At 45.1% G+C, this 23,063-nt stretch overlaps 2 protein-coding genes across 5 annotated transcripts in view; both read left to right on the forward strand.

The window, feature by feature from the left end:
- Plod (procollagen lysyl hydroxylase) overlaps window positions 1–10,101 on the forward strand; it is a 175,936-nt gene extending 165,835 nt beyond the window's left edge. For both annotated transcript variants that reach the window (XM_050169644.3, XM_050169645.3), the window contains 2 exons: window positions 2,759–2,887; window positions 7,136–10,101. In XM_050169644.3, coding sequence (XP_050025601.2) covers window positions 2,759–2,887; window positions 7,136–7,291 — 285 coding nt within the window. In that variant the 3' untranslated portion in view covers window positions 7,292–10,101. The remainder of the gene's footprint in view (window positions 1–2,758; window positions 2,888–7,135) is intronic.
- Window positions 10,102–17,725: 7,624 nt separating this feature from the next.
- The window catches only part of Nep3 (M13 family metallopeptidase neprilysin 3), a 146,331-nt gene continuing 140,993 nt past the window's right edge, over window positions 17,726–23,063 (forward strand). For all 3 annotated transcript variants that reach the window (XM_050169639.3, XM_055064912.2, XM_050169641.3), the window contains exon 1: window positions 17,726–17,958. The gene's annotated coding sequence lies outside the window, so the exon portion shown is untranslated. The remainder of the gene's footprint in view (window positions 17,959–23,063) is intronic.

Genomic DNA, 23,063 nt, shown 5'->3' on the forward strand with positions numbered 1-23,063 from the left:
ATCATATCTTTCAGCATCTTCAATTTCACTCTGTACACTGTTCAACATAATAGGGATAAAAACAGAACGCCGACCAAAATGGGGTTGTCTAAAAATTCTTAAACGTTTCGTCTTCAACACGGAAGCCTTGTTCACTGAGCAGAGAGTTATAAAACCTTCAGCTTAAATCTGCGTCAATAATCGCTTCAGGCATCTAGCGCATGTTGGCGGGAGATTGCCATCGTTTCGGTTAAGCGTGTGGGCGGTTGTTTGGATAGTCAGTGATTGCAGATACTGTCGCTTCGTTCAGTTCTTTTCTTGCGCGATTACTGAAGCTTGGCTCCAATTGAAATCGTGTTGCGTGGATTCTGCATGTTCAGCAAGTGCACTGGAAGGGACTTTATTTCTTTTTGACATTGTTCATGTGCTCCGTTCATGTGTTCCTCTAGGCGCCGCTAAAGATTGCTACTTTCACCCATGTAGACGTAATTGCAGTCCGCGCACGGTATACTATATACAACTTATTATATTATACAACTTATCTTATATGTTCCGTGCTCTGTTCACTTTTGGATGTGAATCAAGCTTAGTAAACAAATTGAAGTCGTTAAATAAGACAGAAATGTACCACTCATTAAAAAATTAAATTATGGTGTTTTACGTGCGAAAACCACTTTCTGATTATGAGGTACGCCGTAGTGGGGGACTCCGGAAATTTGGACCACCTGGGGTTTTTTAACGTGCACCTAAACCTAATTACATGCGCGTTTTCTCATTTCACCCCCATCGAAATGCGGCCACCGTGGTTGGGATTCGATCCCGCGACCTTGTGCTTAGCAGCCCAACACCATAGCCTTAGTACTAAGCAACCATGGCAGCTGTACCTCTCATTCTGTAAATATTCGTGATGCAGAAGCAGAATTTTTCTAGTTGTCATATAAATAAGCACTTGTGTTGAAGAGAGCATTTAGTGTACCAGTTTAATTTTTGTATGTATGTACGTGCAAACAGTCAATAACTCAAATTTTGCAACTTGGAAGCAAAGTCTTTAAAGGGAGCCTTAGCTTGGGGCCAACTCCGATTTCCCTGTTCCAATACATGTAAAACGCTGAAATGCTCTCATAAGAACACAGCTTGACAATTTGAGTGAAATTTCTTGCATTTAAGAGGGAAAGACAAATTTTTATAACTGTGGGAAGCAGAATTCTGATTTAGGACCTCGAAATTTTACTAAGATTGCCGCAAATCGGCAAGTGTAAAAAAAGGTCGCCGTTTCGCCCGAAAGGCGAAGCACCGATTGCGGTAACAAATTAGTAGATAGATATACAAAGTAAGGATATTTGTTTTATCGGCCGTATAAACTTGTAAACATTCGCTTGCTAACTAAACTAGGTTAAGCGCGACTGAACGAGGAAGTAGATAGAAACAAACACATGGAGACAGCGCTGTATCTGTGTGTCTATTTCTTTCTACGTCCTTGTTCAGTTACTCCTTCTAACGTGGATTCAAACCAACTAACCCACCAACGTGTTTTAACTAAATTAACAAGCATGGTGTCATGCGTGCACAGGTAAACAAAAACACATCTCGCTCGATGAGCGCAGAAACTCGCTGTCGAAATGCTGGAGTGAGGAATCGCGGCAACAGCAGCGATCGAATTGACCTTCGCGCATCTCTCGCTTCAACGCGAACGAAACGTCGAACGCACAGCACATACGAAGCTACCGGCACTACGCGCACTCTGAAAACATCGCACATTGCCTTGAAGATGAGGCCCGGGCGAGCCCGCACTTCGGCCACGTCGCAGGTCGCTTCCAAGATGCGGCGCCTGCACAGCCGCGCCGTAAGGAGCAGCCCCCCCTCCCTCCCTCGCCTCACCCCCCTGCCTCACACGCGACAGGAGAGGGCGCGCATCCGGCCCGTCTTCCTCGCTCGCACACGCGGGATTGAGCCCCGTTCGCCGGCTCACCCTCGCACGCTTTCACTCGCACATGCAGCATACGGCGCGAGGCGACGATTTTGTCGCCCCTGGACTTTATACGGAACCTGACGGCGACGGCAGAAATGCGCCTGGAGTGTCCGTGTAATTGCTGTCGCAATAAAAATTGCAGTACGAAGTTTATAAATCCGCAACCTTGCACCGAAAACAGATATCAGACTGCATCTGCATCTAAAATGGCCAAATTTTATATATGCGTTTACAGCCTACATGAAGTTATCACAATACTTATAAGAGTTTTGCAAAATTCATACTAACAAATTAGAGGTATACTTGAGAGTGGTGCATAATACATCGATCTTGCCCGCTTTGGATGTCTTAACCGGTGCAGTTTATGGAATTGTGATATGCTTATTTAATACTGAATCACAGCGTTGAAAAATTGGTGCTTGAGCCTATTTGTCTCTCAATTTTGTAATATTCAACGACTTTTGTAAAAGAATGGATGACCCGTATAAATAAAAGGAGCCTTATTAAATTTGGTGCACGAGATGCCGTGCAACATGATTTCTATGCTCCCATGTATTTAGATGTGATCTCTCAAGGTAAAGCTTTCTCTTAAGGTTATAACACGAGTACTGAAAGCATTTCTTCGTTTTGAACATTGCCGATTACAGAAAGGAATTTTTAATACCTTCAGATGAGCGTCATGAGTATTTATATTGTGGTTAGGCATAGCAAATTTGCTAGAAGGTTTTTGCGCACTAGCTGGGTCACCAACTATATCTCTACTTGAACGTGTTTTCTTCTCTCACATGAGTGTCATTTTCCACTTTTCAGCCTCCAAAGGCCATTATGAACTTTGTTGTTCGTTATCATCCAGAGGAACAGTACTTTCTACGTCCACACCATGATTCATCAACATACACTATTAATATTGCACTTAACAGACCTCGTGTGGACTACGAGGTAAGTGAATTTATAAGGTACTATGCCTTCTTCTGAAGTGTGGGCTATCTTCAGACCGTCTTCCTCTAGGTTGCTTGTAATTTGATATTGTCTGCACTTATTGTAATTCTCCGGTATAGTAAACCTAGGCTTAAGGAGTAGATATGTAAGCGTCTACTCCACGTGCACACAAATTTATCGAGTGTTCACCATAAAAACTTATGTGACGCGAACTAACCGTGCCCTCGTAGGAGTACTCTTGTCTTATGTTATTGCACCTACATCGCACAGCTGTATATGCCTTTTGAGATATTTCATGTTGCAAAAAATGTGTTTTCTCAAAACATTTAATAATTTGAGCACGTTTCTCATGCTAACATTCCACCACCAATACTTGGAGAAATATCACTAATAACCACAGGGTGTCTCCCAACTGGGAAGATCTGGAAAACCGGGAATTCTCAGAGAATTTCAATAGCGTGGATATACTCACGGAAAATTAAGGGGAATTTGTGCTTCTATCAGGGAAAATTAGCTGTAATTTTATTGAAAGGGAACGAAACTCGCGGTAATGCTGGCTCGAGTAACAGAGTAATCGTTACGAATCGTCTTTGACGCCGTGTCGTCCGCTGGAGGAGTTGCCAACGTACAGTCAATGGCCGATTCCGGACGCCCGATAATTCGGACGGCTTCGCGGTACCACCACGTGCCCATAGAGCAAGTGTATTAGAACATCTGAAATTTCGGACGCAAGGAACACTTCACCATCCTACCGTAGGTTCGAAACGGCATTAATCAAAGTCACCAACGCCGCCGTTTTGATTACCTCACCGTCTCGAACCGGCGCTCTCGCACGCAGATCCGCTTGCAGCCGTAACCACAACCGCGGCAACGCTGGGCCTAGCTGCTTCGACGTTCGCTATTAAGCTTCTTGCCGTTCTGTGCCGTGTTTTTATTGAAATAATTTGCAGCTGTCAGCAATGGCACCGACTTTGCCTTTGTGGTCCTTGCGATTGGCTTCGAAGCTCGGAAAGCACGGCGCGTTGCATATAATGCTGGTTTTTGAAAGTCAGCTTCGCCTCAGTACAGGAATGTAACGCGGTGAAGCATACGCAGAAGTATTGCGGTGAAGCATAACAGTTGAGTTGTTGTAGGCTACTGGTGGGATTAGCCTTGCAGTTGCTGCCGGCAATTGCTCCACCGTAGCGACACTTAAAATAAATAAATCACATAATCAAACACAGACCTCACAATTACAAATGGTCACTCCTCAGTTCACCATGCGGAGGCCCAATCCGTGTCTTGTAGGTAATTTAAAAGAAGGCGAGAGACCTCCTTCCTACACAACCGCTTACCGCGCGGGAAAACAATGTCCTGAAGAGAGCTGTGAGGAACTCCTGTCTTCTTGAGGGACCTGAATAACACCCTCCTTTCCGCGTTATAACAAGCGTGGGAACAGGCAGTTGTCTCGGCAAACGGTATGCATTCCTTCAATATACACGCGTGCACCCGCCATCTCCTGTCACACTACGAGCACCGATATGCCTAATAAGTGTACTGGCAGGCCTTCAAAGAGTTTTCAGATGTGCCTCTGGCGATTTGAGAGTTTAAGGGCAGTAAAAGACACGCATTCATTTTTTAGAAATGCCCGATTTTTCGGACGTTTTCGCGGCCGATAGGGAGTCTGAAAAATAGGGCGTTGGCTGTACAACTGACCAAAAGGAGGCTTCAAATAGTCCGTGGGGCGAACGTGCGGCGGGAGGAGAACGAGGACAGAAAGGACTTAAGCATTTGGGAGTGACCGGGATAGGAAGCGTGCCACTACTCCTTCGAAGAAACTTGAGCTGAAAAAACAAAGCGTTGGCTGACGCCAAGCAGGTACCAAAATACCAAAGCCATACCAAAATAAACTCTAAAGCAGTGAAATGCAACACTGTGCCAGCTGAGAGTTTGTCAAGATAGTTGAGATTGACTTACCAGCTGTTCAGAGAGAATCTCACTTGTGACAAACCATGCAATCCGCTTGCAATAAGTTAATAGAAATAGCTCATATTCGAAAATATTTGCTTCCGTATGCATCTCCTTTTTATTTGTATTTCAGGATGTTCCGACTCGATTTGCGGTGGGTTTTACCATGTTTTTTTTTTTTTTTGAAGACGTTTGATTCATTGTAAATTTTATGAACCTCTCCCTTCTGTTTCCTTTTTGAATAAACACTACTCCTTGCCATTAAAACTGTATTAAGTAACTTTTTATTTTTTGACATGATTACTAGAGAGTGACAGCACTGGGCAACATAGTGTCAGCCCGTCTTGACATAAAACAATGTTCTGTGTTATTCAAGGAATTTTGCAAAGGCACTCAGGGAGAACAGGGAAAACTCGGGGAAATTATAAATGTCAACTTAATAGACAACCTGAACCATGATTTTATATATTTCGTTTTTGATGCTAATAATCTCTTGTCAGGTCGGTGTGAATATGTTGAAGGCGTTTCACCAGGTTAGCCATTGCAAACCAACAAGCACAAGGAGTAGAGCACATGGTGACGATCATTTCTGCAAAGTACTGCTCCAAGGTAGACTGCAAAGACAGCTGAATGCCTGAACAGCTGAATATAAAAGCATGTGTTTGCTTCACGAAGGAGCTGCTCCAACCACCAGCACTGACAATGTCACAGGCACTTGCCTCCGAGCCACAAGCACCACCTGCAGTGCACAAATAGTCAGCAGCAGTAGGAACTACTCAGAGGCACCCACAAAACACAAATCCACCACAAGAAGGGCGTTGTGCTGCAGATAAACAAGGGACAGGGAAAAGGAAATATGGGAGGTGGGTATCATGACATAAACATTGTGGGGGCCTTCAGCTTATGTGAAAAGGCAAGTGAGGATTGTCACTTGTGAACGCTAGTTGAGGCATTTTGAGAAAACCTCTGCTGCAAAAAAAAAAAAAGGTATCATGCCTGCTCATACAATCACTTCACATTCCATGTGCGTCTGTCTCCGACAGTTTTATACTTCTGCAAATCACTTTATAGTGCCTACCTCATAAGCCACCGTATCTGAGAGAAAAAAAAGGCACTGCTGAAGTTTTTATGGACAACAGACTTGCTCAAGCGACTGTAGCCTGAATTGGTGCTTTTGTGCACTACAATGATACTGTGCTGTGACAGTCAGCAACAATAGGGACGAGCTGTGATTGCGTCGGTGCTCCTTGCCTCTCTCTCTCATCTTTCTACCTCCCCTCTCCCATTTCCTTATGTAGGGTAGCAAACAAAATTTTTCATTCTAGTTAACCTCCATTTCTTTTCCCTCTATTTTATCTGACTCCACTATTTCTAAACCCTTCTTCAAAGAGTCGCAGTTTTGCCCGAAAGGTGAAACATCAGTTGTGATAGCAAATTAGTAGGCAGCGATACAATGTAAGGATAGTAGTTTTATCGGCCGTATAAATTTGTAACATTCGCTTACTAACTGAATTAACAAGCATGGTGTCAGCACCCACAAGCAAACATGAACGTATCACATTCCATAAGCGCGGACACTCACTGTCAAAACGCTGATGTGAGGAAGTGCGGTAGCAGCAGAGGCCGAAGTGACCTTCGTGCAGTCTATTGCTTCAACACAAGAGCGTCGAGAATACAGTGGGCACAAAGGTATGAGCCATTTGCAGATCCCTTTCAAGATACGGCCCGAGCGACCGCGCGCAACCGTGCAAAGTACGCATATGTTGGCGGAGTTGAAGCCGCCCCCTTCCCTCCCATGCTGCCTCCATGCTTTCCTCCATATATAGCGCGCGAGATTGAGTCACAATCATCAGTTCTCCTTGCGCCCGGTTGTAAAATGCACAATTCCTGCCGAAGAACAACGCCGCCCCCTACCTCCCTCCCGTCTCCCCACAGCCTTTCGCACGATGGAAGATGACTCGTTTGCTCTCGGCTTTCTTCCTTTGCGAGCGCCAGATTGAGCCGCAATGGTCGGCTTCCCTCACGTGCTTTCACTGGCACATACAGCATGCGACGTGCAGCGACGGTGTTATCGCCCTTGGACTTTATACGAAACATCACAACGACGGCGGTGACGAAAATGCGCCTGGAGTGCGTATAATGGATATCACAATAAAATTCTTATGGTAGAACATTAATGGGACGATGCCTTTTAACTTCTAATATATAACCAACATTTTCAACAGAACCTTGTTAGGGACCCTTTAAGTTGGCCAAATTTTGTGCAAGCTAAAGTGCAAATTTATGTACATTTTATTCCAGGGTGGTGGCTGCCACTTTCTAAGGTACAACTGCAGTGTCATAGACCTGAAACGTGGCTGGACTTTGATGCACCCTGGACGCCTGACACACTACCATGAAGGATTGGCGGTTACAAAGGGAACGCGCTACATTATGGTCTCTTTTGTGGACCCTTGAAGACAGGATCTTTCCTTATTTGCTGTAATGTGGCCATGTGCACTCATACATTTAATGCAGAGGCTTCTAGATTTTGTTCTTCTTTTCAGCAAGTCTTATGAAATTGAGGTGTTTTTGAATCTTCATGATGGCTGCAACACACAGGAATCTGTGCAAGGTACATGAAGTCTGCTGACAGTTTAACGATCGTCTGTGAATTTCTGTCAGTGAATTAGTTTTTCTTAAATACGTCTGGATCTTGTGGTGAAGTCATGCAATCTTTTTTTTTTTTGCATAATCATAGTGCTACCACAGCAGCTTGTGCTCCTCTTGCAATGCTGGCCAGCATGCTAAAAGAGCTCTGTCGTCAGCATTTTTAACATGCCCAAGACAGTCTCACATGGTGCAAAAGAACTGTAAAATGAATGGATGTAGTTTGTGCGACAACAATATAGGAAAGCCACATTTTTTACACGTGCCTTCAAGAGTCTCATGGAAAGTTGTTTGGTATCATAATGTGACTTGGAGCTGTCATGACTGAATGTCCTTGCTACTGTCATTTTTACTTGTACTTTTTAAAGAATTCAAGATGAATGTGCAAGGTTTACCACGTTTTACATGATGCACTGTGCTATGATGTACTGAGTACTTTTAATTCCTAGCTTTTGCTTGTGTTTTTATGTCATGAATGCTTGTTCTGAGCAATTCCTTATTTCTTGCTGATTAATCAGCATAAGCCAAATATTGCATCAAACTGCAGTGTTCATACAATTGAAGTCATTGCATGTAGTTGCAGTGCTAGTGTCATTTTTTGGAATAGTAAACTGGGGTTTATGACACATCTAGGTGACATAACGTCTGCATTTGTTAAAGAGTAAGCAACCATCTTTTTTTTTCTTTATCGCACTGTGGTTTAAACACCCTTCGTCACTTTTTCATATGATGATTATCATGGCTTTGCAACCATTTAATGACCTTGCTAAAATGCCATATCCTACTATTTCATCCCTACTTTTGTGAAGAACTTGTCTCTGAATTTAATTGCTGCTACTGCCATTCTTGCATCTAGTCAAACCTTTTACTTTACATGCTGTATCATAGCACACTCAGCATGTCAAGGCAATGACTATTTGTTGTCACAAAGTCTGTGTTGAGCAAGTACTGTTTCTTGGTGTGGGCCAGCTTTGCTGTGCGTTTCTGGGTTGTCTTTCTTTCTGAAACACTGGGTAGTGTTTTCTGTCGGAGGGTTTGAATGATTTAAATGTAGCGATTTTTGTAAGGACAGGCATCTTTTGTCATTAATGTTGCCTAATTATTTTGCAGTAAATAATTGTAATCCTAAGATGAACCTGGCATATTCATTGCCATGTGACAGCAATTTCTATCGAATAGCCATAAGGAACGATAAACATAGACTAAGCAATCACCTCTTGCTCCTTGTTGTACTATGCTAGACTACTTCACTGTAACTTCATAAAAGGCTTCTTAATATTTTATTCAAGGTTTCTATTTTTCATGCTTTTATTTGACAAATTGCACCGAGCACATGCACAATGACTGCATGTTAAGGATATGTGTGCTTTTACTATAGTTTGCAGAACATACAGCTTAAGAAGGTCAGTAAACATTTTATATATTATGACATTCTAGCAATATTGCTAACGTCAACTAACACAATGTATTGGTATGTGCAATGCCGCATTTTGCCACTTTATCAGATCTTTGCATGCATGCATAATCCTGTGCTACATTAGAGTCTGTTGTAAAAAAATATTGCAAATTCGTGCCCTGAAATAGTGCGTGTAAAATTCCAGTGTACAGGAGTTGTCCTTATCCAACACTAGTGCTGTTATCTTCACCGGTACATTAACTGCAAAGGTTTTCAGAGCATGGGTTCTGAGAAAAAGCAAAATTTCATTGCAGACGATGCATTTGACCTTGAATCAAAATGTGTGGTGAATATTTCCACACGTGACTATCACATTGCTCATTGGGTTTCCTGGGTGAGTGGTCAAGTTGCAAGAAAAGCGTACTTTTATGCTTATTCCATGCTCCAAACACTTTTGCTATCAGCTGCACATTTTTTCCGTATACAAATGTTAGGAGTGTGCTGTCACTTATGAAAGCATTAGCTGTGCGTGTCTTAAAAGTGCCAAACTGCCACGGTGAGGTTTCAGTTGATGCTTTCAACTTTCTGAGGCCCTATTTATGTGTCGCCATTCTGTCTTGTCTGTTTTCAAGCTGCTTAAGCTTTTGTTGATGTTTGTTTAGACTGCATTTGTTTCTTTTCTCTCCATATAGTCTAGTCTTTTACCAGTGCTGAAACTGTTCTTAAAAAAAGAACAGTACGGAATCATTGTTGACTAGTTTACTACAGCATCCATTTTGCTGTTTTGAGGATACTAACTTTTTTTCGTATACCCTGGATCCAAGCAAGAACTTTGTAGTAAACTGTACGGTGTGTGCCACTTACTTTTAACTCAGTGTACTTTTTTTTTGCCCAACTATATCGTGCAGGTGCGTGTCTTAGTTCCATGACTGAGAATTTGTTAGTTGCATACAATGTAGAAGAATGTGTTGCTGAAAGTCGCATGTATCCAAAGACATGAGTGTTCTGCTTTTCTGTTGCGCCAATGTTTTATGTTGGTGTTCGCTGCTGTTAGCCGTTTTTTTTTCTAGTGGCTTGTTGTAGGTGCCAATACTCATTTGCAATCACTGTTTAGCCCATTGTTCTTCGGACTCAATTTGTAGCCAATACTTGAGCACACTTGTGGTTTGAAAACTGCTTGAGAAAGTATTTTGTACAAACAAATAAACAGTTTTTTAGAACACCTGTTTGCACCTTGTCATACTTTCTTATTCTTAAGGCTCATTTCAGCTAGGCTTGCTCAAGTTCTAGTGAAATGTTGAAAATGATGAAAAGATTTACGAAATTTCATATAGTCGCCTATTACTGCTTTGTTATTGCTGAATTTTACTGCGAAATCACATTTTTTGGTCTCCGTTGTTCATTGAAGCACTTGGCATCATTGAATGCACGTTACATAAAATATATAGGCAATACCTTCGTTGTATGCGAACCTTGCAATTGTAGAAGTGAGCTGCTTGAAGACTGATTTCACCACTAGTGTGCAACTGAAATTATGGACAAAGAAGAAAAAGATTGCCGAGTGCTTCATGAAACAGTATGAAAAAGGAATGAAATCTAGTTGCGAAATTTTAGAGAAAACTAAATAGCGGCAAGCAAACAATTTTATTTTAATGATCAGAAAGTTAACGTGGAAGTGATCATAAATTTCCAACATTCCTTGCCCAACAAGCTGCGTTGCATGCACTGCACATGATCTGTGCACCAGAAACCTGTTTATGATGCAGGACAGTTTGCGCTACAAGGTAGTCGCAGCTCTGTTCCACGTTGTGATATAATATATCACAACCTGATAGCTGCATGTAAAGTAGCCTCACAGATATCTAAAGTACTTTAACACCTGCTGATAGAAGAGCACATGGTATTCAATGGTTTCATTATTTTAGCCCATTAGGTGTTGCATATACGAACGTCGGCGGAACATGCGGAGGTAGCCAAATAATCGTTTGCGCACTTAGGACAAAGTTTTGCCTACCACAAATATTCGAACTCGTGTCTCTGGTAATGTGTACTTCGATGAGTCGGTGCGGAACGCGCTAACCACTGCGCTATTGCGCAACGATCGCGCTTGGCAGTTTGCGCAAGATTTTGCGCCCCTCGCAGACTACGACAGTCGTGCCGCCTGTGCAGGTATTTTGGAGGCCACGACAGACAATACTGTAGCAGGTTATGACGAAGTTGTGTGCATCACAGAGATGTACATCATCATCATCATCGTGCTCAGACTATGGCGGTGTCGATTGTCAGATACTGCTGTTGCCGCAGGGAACGAGTTCAGCAACAGAGGAATAGCTGAGGAGGAGGAATAAACTGTTTTAGTACAGCAGATTTATGAGACCTAGGCTTCTCTACCTAGATGACGGTCTCGAGCGCTTGGGCCCTGGTGGCATCTTCGGGCGGCTGGATTGCCTTAAGTTGGTTTTCCGTTGCACAGCTGAGCAACGCGGTCTGCCACTGCATCCTCGTCTTATGTGTTCTACTCTCTGTAATTGTCCTAGGACAAGCCCTAACCATATGTTGTAGGTCCGCCCTTCCTTGACAGAATCTACATCCTATCCGTGTAAAGATCCCGGTAGTAGCGGTGGCAAGCCACTGGGCTCGGATATCTATCGGTTTGTAAGAGGCGCCATGCCGTTGCTTGCCGTCTACTTGGCGAATAGTGTGCCGAGGGGATGTGGGCCCTTCCCAATTTATAGCGTTGGTGATCTCGTTAAAGCTGGCCATTCGGTATCTCTCCGTTCCCAGTATTTGCCTGTCACCTGCTCGGTCCGTTAGTTCTCGAGCCAGGTTGTGCGCTATTTTGTTCACTGGAAGGGAGGAGTGTGCGTGTGCCCATATAATGGGAACATCTCGATCTTCACGAAAGTTGGTTAAAATTCTTAGCGCTTCCTGCGAGATTCTTCCTTTGGCATAGTTCTTGACGGCGGTCTTGGAGTTGCTGACTACGATGTTAGCCTCCGTGGAGGCTATTGCCTGTTCTAAGGCAGCCTCCTCTGCCACCTCCGCTTCTTTCCTATTTTTACAGTACCACTAACTCTGGAGTCACCCTCTAGGTTCGTAGCAACTATCGACATACTCTATTTGTGTACTCCGCCGTGTCCACATAGACTACGTCCCTGGCACTACGGAATATTTTGAGGAGAGCTCTCGCTATTGCTATTCTTCCATCTTCGTAAAACTCCGGGTGCCTGTTTCTGGGGATTGGGGGTACTGAGAGATGTTCCCTTATTTTCCTTGGGATATCTCCGCAGTCCGTGTTGTGCTTCCTAGGTTATTCCGATGTCGTCTAAGATGTATCTCCGCGTCAAACTCTGTGTGAGTCTTTCATACTGCGCCATTCTCAGGGCCTCAATAAATTCGTATAGTGTGTTGTGCACGCCGAGAGCCAGGGACTTCTCGTCTTACGTATTTGCCGGAAGCCCTTAGGCTTGCTATACGCCCTTCTAATGATGCATTCTATCTTGGCTTTCTCCGCAGCGTAGAGCTTAACGTAAGGGATCACATATGCGATACGATTGATTACGAATGTTTCTATTAATCGGATGAGATTGTGCTCTTTCATGCCATAGTTCCTGTTGGATATCCGCTTTATTAGCCTGAGTGTTTGTTGAGCGCTGTTGTCCAGTAGTTTAATGGTTTCTCCATTATGGCCATTTTTGGATATGCGGTGTTCCCGTATTCTCAGGCTCTTCACTATCGCTTTCCTGGTGCTTTCTACTGTGACCACAATGCCCGGCCTTTCCTTAATGCTTTTTTCGACCCCTGCATGTGGGTCTATAGAGCGGAAGTTCTGATTTTTGCGAGGAACATATCGGTCACTTGTCTCTGATGTAGTCTTTCACCGTGTTTACTGCTGTTTGCAGGATCTTTTCCACATGCCCATCGCTTCCAGCCGCCACCTACAGGGTGATGTCATCCTCGTGTAGGCTGTGTCCGAGTCATTCTACCTTTTCGAGTCTCGCAGGAAGACCGATCGTTGCCACGTTGAATAGAAAGGGGGATAGGACTGAACCCTGTGGGGTACCCCTATTACCTTGTTTGAGCGCCTCCGATGGGGTTTCGCCAATTGAAATCTTTGCCGTACGATCCGCCAAGAAGTCTTTGATGTACGCGTATGTTTTGCGTACCACATCCAGCTGTTGGAGATTTTGTAGTATTGCCTTGTGCGTGACAGTGTCAAAGGCCTTAGTTAGGTCGAGCCCTAGTATGGCCTTGGTCTCTAGAATTTTCGCACCTTCATCTACAATCTGATGTTTCAGTTTGAGCATACTATTCTGCGTAGATAATTTCGGTTGAAATCCAACCATGGTATGTGCGTAAAGTCCTCCATCATCCATGTATCTCGTGAGGCATATCAGAACCACATGTTCAAATTCACATTCATTTATTTCTGCCTTGCAAAAAAAAAAAAAAAATGCAGAGGAGCTACAGAAAAAAGCTGTAGTACACGGCTTGACAAAGCCGCAGCCCCTTTTAGTTTAGCACTAGGTAAGTGGCACAGTTTTACATAATACAGGTATGTAACAATCAAACATTATACAAGTTTAATGTAACACATGTACATAGCAATAAAATATACAAGTTATGTAGCAATTTTAAACAAGCACAACAAAACAATCAAAGGTTATACAAGGTCTGCAGGCACAATAAAAGGGTGTTCGCAGTCGGTAACATAAAAGACACGCAGGTGACTGTTTGATAAACTAAAGAGGTCCAACTTATTACGCTCGTATCGGTTTAATAGGGCAGGAAGAATATAATTCAAACGTTCCCTACCTAAATTCAAACGAGTGTAGGTACTGACTTCCGCACTTCTTGTTGAGTTAACTGATTCCAGAGGATGTAATTGTCCAAGATTACGCAGGTATATTTTATATTTCTACGATGTCCAAGTTGCAACCCTCAAACGGTATCTGTACAAGTTATGTATTTTTATTACAGGGTTCGTAAGAAATAGATTAGCGCTTGGTGCCGCCAGGGTTCATTGAATATGTGGCACAGGAACGTTTTCTGTAACATATATGTACGCTGAAGGCAAGTAAGTGTTGCTGTGCCCCATACTAAGTGACAATAATTTAAGTGGGAGTAGAAGATGGAATTATTAGCAGTAGTTTTATAGACTTTGGAAAGATATATCTTAGACGACCGACAGCTCCTACGACACACTGCTGTTATCTGTACCAACTTTGTTGTAATATGATATACATGGGGCTCCCATGACATATTGGCGGAAGAAAACTATGCCCATGCACTTAAACTGGTCAACATTATCAATGTGTCTTGAGTTTAATACAATATCCAAGCTGCAATAAAGAGGTTTGTTGTTATAACGATATATGACGGCTTTTGTTTCGTCTTATTTATGCGCATGGAAATAGAGTCGGACCACTTTTTCAGTACTCATTGTGTCATTCCACGCATGAACGAGGTGACTATGCCATTTCCAGACAAAAAGACGCTGGTATCATCAGCATGTGTAACAAAGTTGGCGGTGGGGTTGATGTTTGATATCATTTAAGTATAGATTAAAGAGCAAAGGCCCTAATATACTGCCCTGTGGAACACCACAGAGCACAGGTTTGATTTCAGAGAGCGCGTCATCCAAATAAACAACCTGTTTGCTATGCGACAAATATGATTTGAAAATCATTTGTGCCTGTTCATGAAACCATAACGCTCTGTTTCGTTAGAAACACGTCGTGATTCACTAAATCGAAAGCCTAGGAAAAGTCTACAAAACTCCCCATAACAAAGGCTTTGTTTTCAACTTGTGTTATAGAATGTTGTCCTTCTGTTCAGGGAGCGATAAATCGGTAGATTTATCTTTACAAACACCGAACTGACTCGGCGAAATAAGGTTATGTTTATGCGCGAATTTAGACAACCTTATGTACAGCATTTTTTTCAAATCCTCTAGAGAAAATGGGGATTATAGACACCGACCTATAATTTCCTAAATCATTGCGGTCTCCCTTCTTAAACAGGACCGTTACTTTAGCTGTCTGCATTTTGTGAGGAAATGTACCAGTAGTTAAGCATAAGTTAAATATATTTGTGAGAACAAGCGCTATGGTTTCAACGACATACTTCATAGGCCTTATTTGAATGCCATCTATGTCACACCAGCAGCTATTATTAAGGTTTTTAATGACAGATATAACTTTATCATTGTTCCATGAGTTTACGGCCGCAGGATGATAGTGATATGGGTCTTAAGTTCGTCAGTTGTGGTTTCTTTCCAGGCTTCAGTATAAAGATTAGATGGGCTGATTTCCGTTGACTTGGAATGCCACCTTGCTCACAACAGTTATTCATGTAGTCCGTGAGAGCTAGGATGGATGCATCGTCGAGGTTTCTGATTGTTTTGTTGGTTATCCCATCAGGTCCTGGTGCAGATTTCCAGTTGAGCCTGGTAAGTTCATATCTGACATCTGCCTCCGTAGTGGGCGTATCGTGATCAGGATTCTCGATACCTATGCAATCCGGGAGTCGATATCTCTCCGAATCTCGAACGTACATCTTTTGGAGCTCTCGAAAGAGCTCTTCTTCTGTACCTTGGTAGCTGTGTATAACCTTCTGTATATTGTGTATTTGTACGGTTTTTGAACTGTCGAGGTCCAAAAGGCAGCGTCGAATATTCCAGCGGGTGGGAGTGCAGTCATGTGGTATTCGCCATATTTCGCAAGGTTGATTTATCAGTCGGAAAACATTAGACGCAATTAGTACGTCGCTTATAATACCGCAGTTAGATGTCCCTTGGCTGTGTTTACAAACGCCTCATTGACACTTTGATAATTATGATAGTATGTCTCAAGTTAGATAATTAATTACAATTACCTAATTAAATATCAGTAACGAAAAATTTACTAGCGGCTACTCCACTGTACTGGAAACAATAAGCACTAGGTTTTCTTCGAGTAACGCATGGTTTTCTTTCTTAATCTTGGTGCATGATAGTTAATTGGGACACCCTGTAGCTATGGTGTTGGGCTGCTGAGCACGAGGTAGCGGGATCGAATCCCGGCCACGGCGGCCGCATTTCGATGGGGGCGAAATGCGCAAACACCCGTGTACTTAGATTTAGGTGCACGTTAAAGAACCCCAGGTGGTCCGGAGTCCTCCATTACGGCGTGCCTCATAATCGGAAAGTGGTTTTGGCATGTAAAACCCCACAATTAGGGACAACCTGTATATATTTGCATGCTTACATACATGCTTACATTTACATATTTGTATATATTTGCATGCTTCCCTCACTAATAAATGCTGCAAATGATTAGAAGTGTCGTCTTTAATGAATCGTTAGCTTTGCTTACTTGAAAGAGAAGCAATACTGAGACACATTTCATTCACGTGCCTTTCACACGCCGTTGATAAAATACTCTACCGAAGGGGTCGCTAAAGTATACAGGTTTTTTGCAGGGTCAAAAAGCACGCAAAGCATTTTAAAGCGAGGTGAACATACAGCAACATATTCATTCTCTAGGCATAAGCTATCCATATATTTAGTAATAATTGTTAATTGGCTACCTCCTTCTGTGTAAGAATATAATAAGCTTTGCCCTGTGTATATATTTAATTATGTTGTGTATGCGCATGGTGCTTACAGTGTAAATTTAAAACAATGTTAAAGTGATAAAATACGGGTGAGGCAGCTGCTACTGGTACTTCTAATGCGATTGCTGTCTTACTGTCAGGATTTGCAGAATTAAATTAAAGTATTAATTAAAATCCGTGCACGTCCGTGCCAACAATAATGCAGTAAGCTATTAGACACAATAACATTTTAAGTGAGAAGGTTGAGGCAAGTAAAAAGAAACCTCAAATGATCTGGGTGAGAAAACTCAGGCAATGACACGTAAGATAGGGGGAAGGGGCTCAGCCCTCCCCCGCTCGGAAAGCTCCGGAGGGGGCTCGGGCCCTGGAGCCTCCCCCCCATTCCGTAGTCGGCGCCTATGCTGCCAGCGGTGACGATTTGAGGTCACGGACGTCCTGTAACGAGAGGAAGGCTGGCATATACCGACAGTACCAGAGTGTCAAAGTAAAAAGCTGAGAATTCAGCCTCGACGTCAACGCCTGCCTTGTTTCATGTCCTGTGCTTCAGTCACCGACCTCCCGTGATTGTTCCAAACATCTTATCCTTGGGAAGACTGGTAGTATCTACGACACCTGTGGTGTATAGAAATCACGTTCTACGCTTCCTTCTGATCATTATGAATTAACGGGTATTTGCTAATAACTTCTCCGTGAGTTTGCTTCACAGGCAGTTCGTTTCCACTTCAAAATATTTACACATTGTATCATCTGCCTCTTCCAGTGCCATGTTCTTTGTGGCTTCCCATCGTAGGCATCGCTAAACTTCATTAGAAGTGCCCGTTTGTCATTCATGGCCTCCCGAAAGCCGGAATGAACACACCACTATAACAAAGATAATTTTGTTCACACGGACCGGAATTTTTCGAATATGAGCGATCGACGCCTGTAGCGGCCTCAATGGCGAATGAAGCTCGAATCTCAAATACCTAGTCACGATCTTAATTAAGCAGTGCGGCTTAGCATATCAGATTTGCGTTTAGCCTGCCAAGACCAACGGATGGCCGGAGCTGAGTCGTTGTATTCACATTACCCTCACAACGCACTGCGTGGAACTCGTGGGAGCAGCATTGAGGCAACCACATGGCTCCACAAGACGCTCTCGCGAAGCGTTCGGACGCCTGACGCCCCCTCGCGGGTTCGCGCCCTAGGCGCGGGCCGTTGGCCTGTCTTCGGCTCCTCCAGATGTCGCGCAGCTCAAAGCCGGCGGCGGTCTCCCACCGTCGTCGCCGCCGCCGCTCGACAACGTCTCGCATCGCGCATCAGCGGCAGAATGGCGGGCTCAGCAACGACGCCGTGGTCGGCTGGCGATGCAACCTCCTCCGCGTGAGCTGCGGTAGCGCAGCCCGCCGCTGTCAACTCGCTTCTGGCCGTGCAGGACAGCAACGCGCCACAGCGGACCAGCGAGCGACTGATCCGGTCGCCGTGGCAACGTCTTCGCGACACGGTGAGGGCTCCGGCGACTCGGTCGCCGCTGCTCGCAGGCTCTTCTGCTGCACGGTACCCGCTTGCCGCTGTTTGCTGTTACTGCTGCTGCCTTTGCTGGCCGTATTGTCAGGCCTTAAAGGCCCTGTCGTCCCTATGCTTACCTCTGCATTGCATGCTCTGCAGTGTTTGCGCTCTTTTTCAAGCGATGTGTCGATGTCTGAGCTATCTCTTTCTCAAGTTGCGGTCTATGGGAATTGATGTACCAATCCAGTTACCTAGCGCTGCTGCCCTCCTTTGAGGAATGACCGCGGGAAAGGAGAGGGGAGCCTTGCGCCAGACGTGCGAAGTCGATGAAGTCGTTGCACGAACCGTGGCCCAAAGGCGGTCGGTTTTACAAGGCTCGTCGAATCAACGTAACCACGGGAAGAGTCGCGTGCAGCGCTGCCCGCGTGTGTACTTCGCAGATGCGACTGCTTTCTCAGCGGCAGCCCTTCCCTAAAGCGGCACGTTAAAATGGGCGGGATAACAAGTGGGGCGTGGGCATCGGAAAAACGTTGTAGGCCGTCTGTTTGCAAATTGTGCTGGGTCGCAACAACGGGGTTGTCGCATCGCCGCTGCCGCGCCCGCCGACTTGTTGTACTGAGATGCCGTCCATTCTTCCGACGCGTCTTAAACCGGCGCACGCCCGCGAAGGAAAACTCCTTTTGCGCGAACTGACCTCTGGTTTTTCTTGCAAACGTTGTCCGTGGCGTGCGCGTGCTTCTTTCCAGCCGGGCTTGTACCTGGCCATACGTGCGAAACAGGCCGAGGTATTGATTTCTGGGCACTCGAGCTCGGGGAGGGCTGCCTCCAGCGCTCCCGCTTGCTGGCCCTTCTTTCCCCCCTCATCAGCAGCGGCCACGCAGCTCGATTGTTTCCCAGCGTATGTGTGTGTGTGCTCGTGTGCGCGAGGCTCGGGGTTCGTGCTCTGAGCGAAACGGAGTACTGCCGCCGGGAATCCCCGTTTTGTCGCCTCTTCTTTCTCTTCTCCCTCCCCGACGACGTTGGCGAGGAACACAATGCGCGAATCTTAATTAGCGCGAGCCCCGAGAATGCCATGTCGTAAGGAGAAGAAGACGTCTCTCGGTTCCAGCCCCCGCTGTCAGTTGTTGCCCGCGGCTATCGCAGCGGTTGCAGAGGTCTTCATTCGGCACGTTCCCTTTCGGCTTGGAGCCCGGCCAGAATATTGCGCGGGCTGCCCGCCGGGGTTTTTGTGGTTAGCTTCCCCCCGGCCCGACAGGTGTGGCGGCGTCTGCGGTTGCTGCGGCGGTTGTTGGCGTTCGCCGCTGCCGCTCGCGCCGCGCTCGTCTGCTCGACGCTGCAGCCTCTGCAATGTGTATTGCCCACCTTTTTTTTCTTTATGTTTGTTGTCTTGCCCTGCCTGTTCAGACGTGATATACTCCGCCGCACTACGTTCCACATGGAGGACGAAAAAATGGGGGGAGGGGGAAAGAAGAAAACCCACTAGCGCTTTCAGAGAGGCGGTTGCCGTTGTAAACGCCGATGATGGATCACCGAGCTACTGTGCCAGTAAAGACGCAAGTTCACAGTTGCACACTCGACGACGTAGTGTTTATTTATTGTGTGAAAGTAAAGACAGAAGTAAAAGACGACGTAGTTGGCGCTAAATTCTATCGTCGACACACACAACGTTACTACGCTTAACGATTGTCCAGAGAATTTGACACCTCCATGTGCGAACAACACCTGTCGGCACTTGCAGGCGCCGTTGGCAGAGAGTGGGCTGTCTGGTGTGGCTCTAGTGGCGCACAGAAAAGCGCGCTTTGCAGGAAGCTGCTTTGGGCAAGTGGTGCGAACGCGCCACATAGGTTAGGTTCGCTTGCTGTTAGGTAATCACAAGTTAACTATAGTTCTCGGGTGTATCCGCGTGCGTGTTTAAAGATAATTATTTTAATTGTCCTCAGGCACTTTCATTTTTCTTTTTTTTGTACATATAGTTTGCTTAATTGTCATGAACCCTTAGAATTGACGGCTCTAAAATGCGTTTTCGCACTCTTGCCGCCACATAAAAATCAACAGCCACAAAATGCATGCGATAACAAATAACGAACACTTATTCTTTATTCATACCAGCTGGAAAGTGCACGGATTATCGGCTTCCTCTGCGTCGTTGTTCAGTGTGAGAATTAAAAATGAAAAAAGAAAGAAGTTGTAAATTTGTGTTGCTGCGAGTATTATCTCGAAGCACTGGTACTCTGTACCGAGCTGTCACATAGAATGTACACCTCCCCAGCGAGCGTCGATCGCAGTGGTAAATTAGCTCGTAAATAAACCACCGTTTCATTAGTCGGTCGCTGTTTGCACATCACGGAGGAACCAGGCACTGAATGTTTAATCAATGGCGCTTCAAATTAAAAGCCTCTCTTTAACTAGCTCGTGAAGGAACCTGCAGTGGACACGCAGGCGTGCCGGGCCCGGTGCTTCGGATAGCCGTGCTTAAGCCGTTAATTAGTTGCTTCGTTAGAAAGCGGGTAATCGAAAGGCGCGCTGACATTACCAACGTGAGGATACACTCGACTGCTTGAGCATTACAGCAATATTTCGAAGGCAGCGCGAGAATTGAAAAAAAAAGAAGTTGTAAATTTGTGTTGCTGCGTGTGCGCCTGTAATAGGCGTACACGCGTTCGATAAATGTCCCGGGCACGCTTGACATTTCATTCAGTAGCATGAACTGCGTCGGAGAGGCAACAGACTCCAGAGGTTTTTGTAATGGGAGTTGCGCGCTGTTCTATAAGCGGCTTACGCGATCCTTATTCCGTAGGTAGTCTTTGTTACGTCTAATATCGGAACAAACGCAAGAACACCTCTGCATATCTGGAGACAGGAGCACAGTAAGAAGTTAGATAAGTTGGTATATGTATAAACGTATGCAAATAGAAAGCGCTATTGCTGAACAACGTCTGCTTTATTTTTATAGAAAGTAAACGGAATGTACACTCGGGAGATGTTAAAAGCGTGCGGAAACATTAAGAAGCTAGGGAGCTTATGTTGCTTCTTTCTCTGTTTTCTTTTACTACGACAGCAGCTGTAAGTTCAAAACTTCATTTGTAGTGTCTGTCCTTTCTGTTACGCCATCGTCACAAGACACACAGACACACACACACGTATTCCACCGGCTGGCATCTGCGTAAAAAACGTTCTTGTGAATGAGGACTCAGGTGAGTAAACCATGGCAATTCGCAGGAATGCGGAGATGTCTACAGGAACAAAAGTTGGAAGAGGACAAAACGCCGAGTGCTAAGCTCATTCATGGGGTCTAAACTGCAGAAGCGCGATGTATAGATTGTACTAAGGGGCGTGTACTATCTGTACTTCTCTCCTGCGGCGAACAAAAGGGAAGGCGTTGAGTAAGCCGGGGCCCTTTGTCCATTTACGCTTCTCCGACACACAGACCCGCCCACTCTCGCGGCGTCGAAGCCTCGCGCGTTAGCGCACACACAACCGAAAGCCGTGTATACCCTTCGCATTCATCGTTTCACCTTGACTGCGGCGCGGCTCGCTCCGTTGACGTCGCGCGTAGAAGACGACGTGCGACCTCGCTACCTGTTTATATATTTTATTCCCGTTTGCTACTCGCGGTAGCGTGTCGGCGCCTCACATTCAGTACCCCTCGTGTCCGCGGGCTGACATTGAATCCATCATTATGGAGGGCAAGCCGCAGATGACGAGCTCCCGAATTGCTAGCGCGGTACCGCAACGCGCTCATTCAGCAGCGAACTTGACTTCCCTAGCGGGTCTCTTCGTGTCCTCTCTCTATTTTTTTTTTCTGTCTCCATTGTTTCTTCTTTACGAAGATCGCTCGCAGCGCCGCAGCTGCGCCCCCTCGTAGGGGTCGGGTAATGACACTACGGCGCACACCGTTCTATCTGTGCCGCGGCGCCACCTATAATACACTCCGTTTAGCAACAATGTCCCGCCGTAGCTTTGGCCATGTGCGCGCCACACGGCCTAACATTCGCCGCAATTACTATAAAGTGGTGTGTGGAATCTGGAAAGCAGTGATGGTGCCACCGCTAACGTATGCAAATGCCATTATGCGCTTAAAATTCGATATCTTGTCGGCGTTGGGAAGTTGACCAAACTTCGGTAGGCCGGTTGGTTTTGGGAGCCCACGGAAAAAGAATCACGAATGTGGCAGTGCAGGGTGACCTGGGTTGGGCGTCTTTTGAAGTCAGAGAAGCGCAGAGCAAAATTGGTTTTGAAGAAAGACTCGGCAATATGGATCAAACGATATGGGAGGCCAAAGTGCGTATGTATACCTGTACGTGAAAAGCGTACGTTACAGAATGGAGGAAGAAGTGAAGAAAGTTGGCAACCAAGTACAGGGTAATTGAAAGTATAAGTAAACAAGCAGGAGTCATCAAAAGGAAAGTGAGAGAAACAGATAGCGAATTGGATGCAAAGAATGGGAACAAGAAAGACCACGCAGATTTACAAAAATGGGAAGAAATAAATTAGAAGAGAAAATCTGTACGACAACACAAAGTGCAGTATCTTGCTATTTGAGGCTCGAGCTGGTTGCCTTAGAGCAAAAAAACATACCGGAGCAAATATTGCATCAAAATGAGGCATGTGTATGCCGCAGCGAAAATCCGGAGACCAGTCAGCAAATCCTAATGTAATGCGAGGGTATTGACCCAGTGAGCCCCGTAGGTAACGCACACCTTCGAGAAGCGCTTGGATTTAAGGTGGACAGATACATCAACCGGTCAGCAGTCAAGATAAGCAAGAGACGTTTAGAGTATTGGTAGACAAAAAAGCAGAGAGCAGATTGATACCACCGGATCCGTTACACGCATAGGTAGTGGTACAAGGTAGATAGAGAAGTTTTGGGGAAGTAAAAAAAAAAAAGATTGAGATGTATACAAAAATGCTAGAATGAAAAAAATTCACCGACTGTTACGTAACTCCCCAATGCAAAACTTGAGTGTTACACTATACGTGCTCTCATTCCGCGATATATTGAGGCAATGAATTTGAACGAGACACGTAGCAGAGCCGGCGGTCGTAGAAAATCTGATCCGCGGGTCAAGCGCATCGGCTTTTATACATGACTCGTCGAAG

This window comes from Dermacentor andersoni, chromosome 3, assembly GCF_023375885.2.
Source record: "Dermacentor andersoni chromosome 3, qqDerAnde1_hic_scaffold, whole genome shotgun sequence".
Taxonomy (NCBI): domain Eukaryota; kingdom Metazoa; phylum Arthropoda; class Arachnida; order Ixodida; family Ixodidae; genus Dermacentor; species Dermacentor andersoni.